The sequence below is a fragment of the Ostrea edulis genome, chromosome 2, assembly GCF_947568905.1.
Source record: "Ostrea edulis chromosome 2, xbOstEdul1.1, whole genome shotgun sequence".
Taxonomy (NCBI): Eukaryota; Metazoa; Mollusca; class Bivalvia; order Ostreida; family Ostreidae; genus Ostrea; species Ostrea edulis.
In genome coordinates, this window is record NC_079165.1 from 79,361,740 (window position 1) to 79,364,239 (window position 2,500).

At 37.2% G+C, this 2,500-nt stretch overlaps 1 protein-coding gene across 1 annotated transcript in view; it reads right to left on the reverse strand.

Annotated features, from left to right (window-relative positions):
• Positions 1-2,500, reverse strand: part of LOC130051882 (hormone-sensitive lipase-like) — an 18,920-nt gene that overhangs the window by 7,200 nt on the left and 9,220 nt on the right. Inside the window, exons 4-7 of the mRNA XM_056154962.1 lie at positions 2,498-2,500; positions 2,206-2,397; positions 1,587-1,842; positions 1-20 (exon numbers count right to left, since the gene is read on the reverse strand). The exon at positions 1-20 is cut by the window's left edge and continues 199 nt beyond it; the exon at positions 2,498-2,500 is cut by the window's right edge and continues 75 nt beyond it. Coding sequence (XP_056010937.1) covers positions 1-20; positions 1,587-1,842; positions 2,206-2,397; positions 2,498-2,500 — 471 coding nt within the window. The remainder of the gene's footprint in view (positions 21-1,586; positions 1,843-2,205; positions 2,398-2,497) is intronic.

Below are 2,500 nucleotides of genomic sequence, written 5' to 3' on the forward strand. Positions count from 1 at the left end.
CAGGGTCTCTCCCGTCCAGCCTACAATTCACAAATTAGACAAGGCATTGATACGTGTTATCAAATAGAGCATAGTATATATATCAGTATCATACACATGTACTCATGAGATGTTGCTCTGGTTGTGTGTAGTGCTATGTGATGAAGCATCTGGCTGCACAAAACTTTTAGTTAAATAACTGTAAGCATTTAGCAAATACGCTGTTGCCGTTTCAAAATCAATTTCATGACGTATCTGTTTTACACCTCAGTGTGATAAAATTCAGGTGAGTTTTGCAACCTTTTCATAACAATTTTCTTTTGGGTATCGTGCAAACCAAAACACACACATCAAATATCACAACCTATCACTTTCATGTTAAAACAAGATGTGTTTGTGAAACACAAATGCATGGCCAATTCCGAAGATGGCCAAGGTCACAAGGACAAATATCTTGGTACCAGTAGAAAGATCTTGTCACAAGAAATGCTCATGTACAATATGAAAGCTCTAATATTTACCATTTAGAAGTTATGACCAATGTAAAACAATTTTAAAAATAGGTCAAATGTCAAGGTCAAAAGGTTTAGTACCAACGGAAAGGTCTTGTCACAAGGAATACTCATGTGAAATATCAAAGCTCTATCACTCACAGTTCAAAAGTTATTAGCAAAGTTAAAGTTTTCAAAAAGTAGGTCAAACTCCAAAGTCAAGGTCACAAGGTAAAAAATGTTGGTACCCACGGAAAGGTCTTGTTACAAGGATTACTCATGTGAAATATCAAAGTTCTATCATTTACTGTTAAAAAATTATTAGCAAGGTTAAAGTTTCAGACAGAATTACAGATTGACAAAATTACAGGATTACAGAATGACAGACAGGACAAAAACAATATGCCCCCCCCCCCCCCCCCCCCCCCCCCCCGATCTTTGATCTGGGGGCATAAAAATTGCCAGTACTTTCAAAGCAAAATATAAGGCAAAGATCATGTTCAAGGAAACAGGATCATTCTATTCAGTGTTTATAAAAAGATCACACAATAAAAACTACACCTGCAAAACATCTAGAGCCTTCACTCAAGTTTAAAGAGTTAATTGCCAATGTTCATATTTTTGAGAAAGTAAGACAAATGTTAAGGAGTAAGCAGTGCTAAACATATCAGAGCTCTAGCTCTCACAATTAAAAGTCATCATGAATATCTGTTTTGAAATGTAGATGAAAGGTCAAGTAAAAGCAGGTTCAAGGAAACAAAGTCAGTAAATATATTTCCAAAATTACGCCTATCTTTCACAGCTGAAGAATTACAGTATAGAGCAGACATTGAGATTACAGACACCTGTTGTTTTCCATTCAGATGACACTACAAAGTCTTTTTATTTTTTGAAAAGAAATTTGAAACCAATGGGTCTACTCTTCAACTATTCCCAAGTAAGAATTATCTGTCAAACACTTATTTCAATGTTACATGTAACCAACACAATGTCACATAACAAGACGATCCCCTCTATTCATGACCCCCCCTTCTTTCATGTGCTCATTCAAAAACTTAGGGTACTAAGTATTTCATGAATAGTAAACCCAGTTTGTACTCAGTATGAGACATTCACCTAGTTTTGTACAGTTTTTAATGGCCCAAGCGTAGGCGTAAAAGCACTCCTCCAATGCCCGAGGGAAGGGCTGTTCTGGAGCTAAAGAGTAATCAATAGACAGTATGGGAACATTGAGATCCTTGGCCCACTGTCTGAGGTAAATCCCATGGGATTTGGAGGACTGGGCTACAAAGCCTCCACCGTGACAATGGATTAAGAGACTGCTGGACATTGGGAGGCGATGTCGTGGGTTCTGGTTCCCGTGTCTTAGTTCCTGTCCACATAAAAAAAGAATTCTATCAACTTTACATTCTTACTGGTATTAAATATCTGAATTATTTACATATTCTTTAAATCCATGTACCAGTAATCCAAATAGTAAATTCTCTTAAAAATAATACAATAAATACTAGTGTGTGAAATATTTATATATATGGTCCGAGTTGTATGCTAGTACAATCAATTGACCATCATTACATACCATGGCCAAAATGGACTCTGGAATTAAGACCATGTCAAATGACTGACACTAGTTATAAAAGAAAATAAAGTCAAAACTTCTCCTATTACCACACACAATAAAACTTCATATAAACATTGAATCCATATTTGAGCATCCCATTAATAAAGGTGTTACCTGCCCCTCCCTGGGCTCGAATGACATGAGTCTGACTTTGATTGTCCCTGGCCCGGTGTGGGCACAGGGAGGTGTGATTGTAATCAAATCTGTTGGGTTGTCAGTGTTGACAGCTGGAAGTTCAAAAGGCTCTGGCATCAGATACATGACTTCATTCACCTTGATGGCTGGACACACCAAGGAAGGCACAGCCTGAGAGTGAAATAACCAAACCTTGAAATCAAGCCAAACAACAGGCTTCACGTCCTCAATGTTTAACATAAGTAGTCATAGCTCATTTTATCAGTTTTACCTG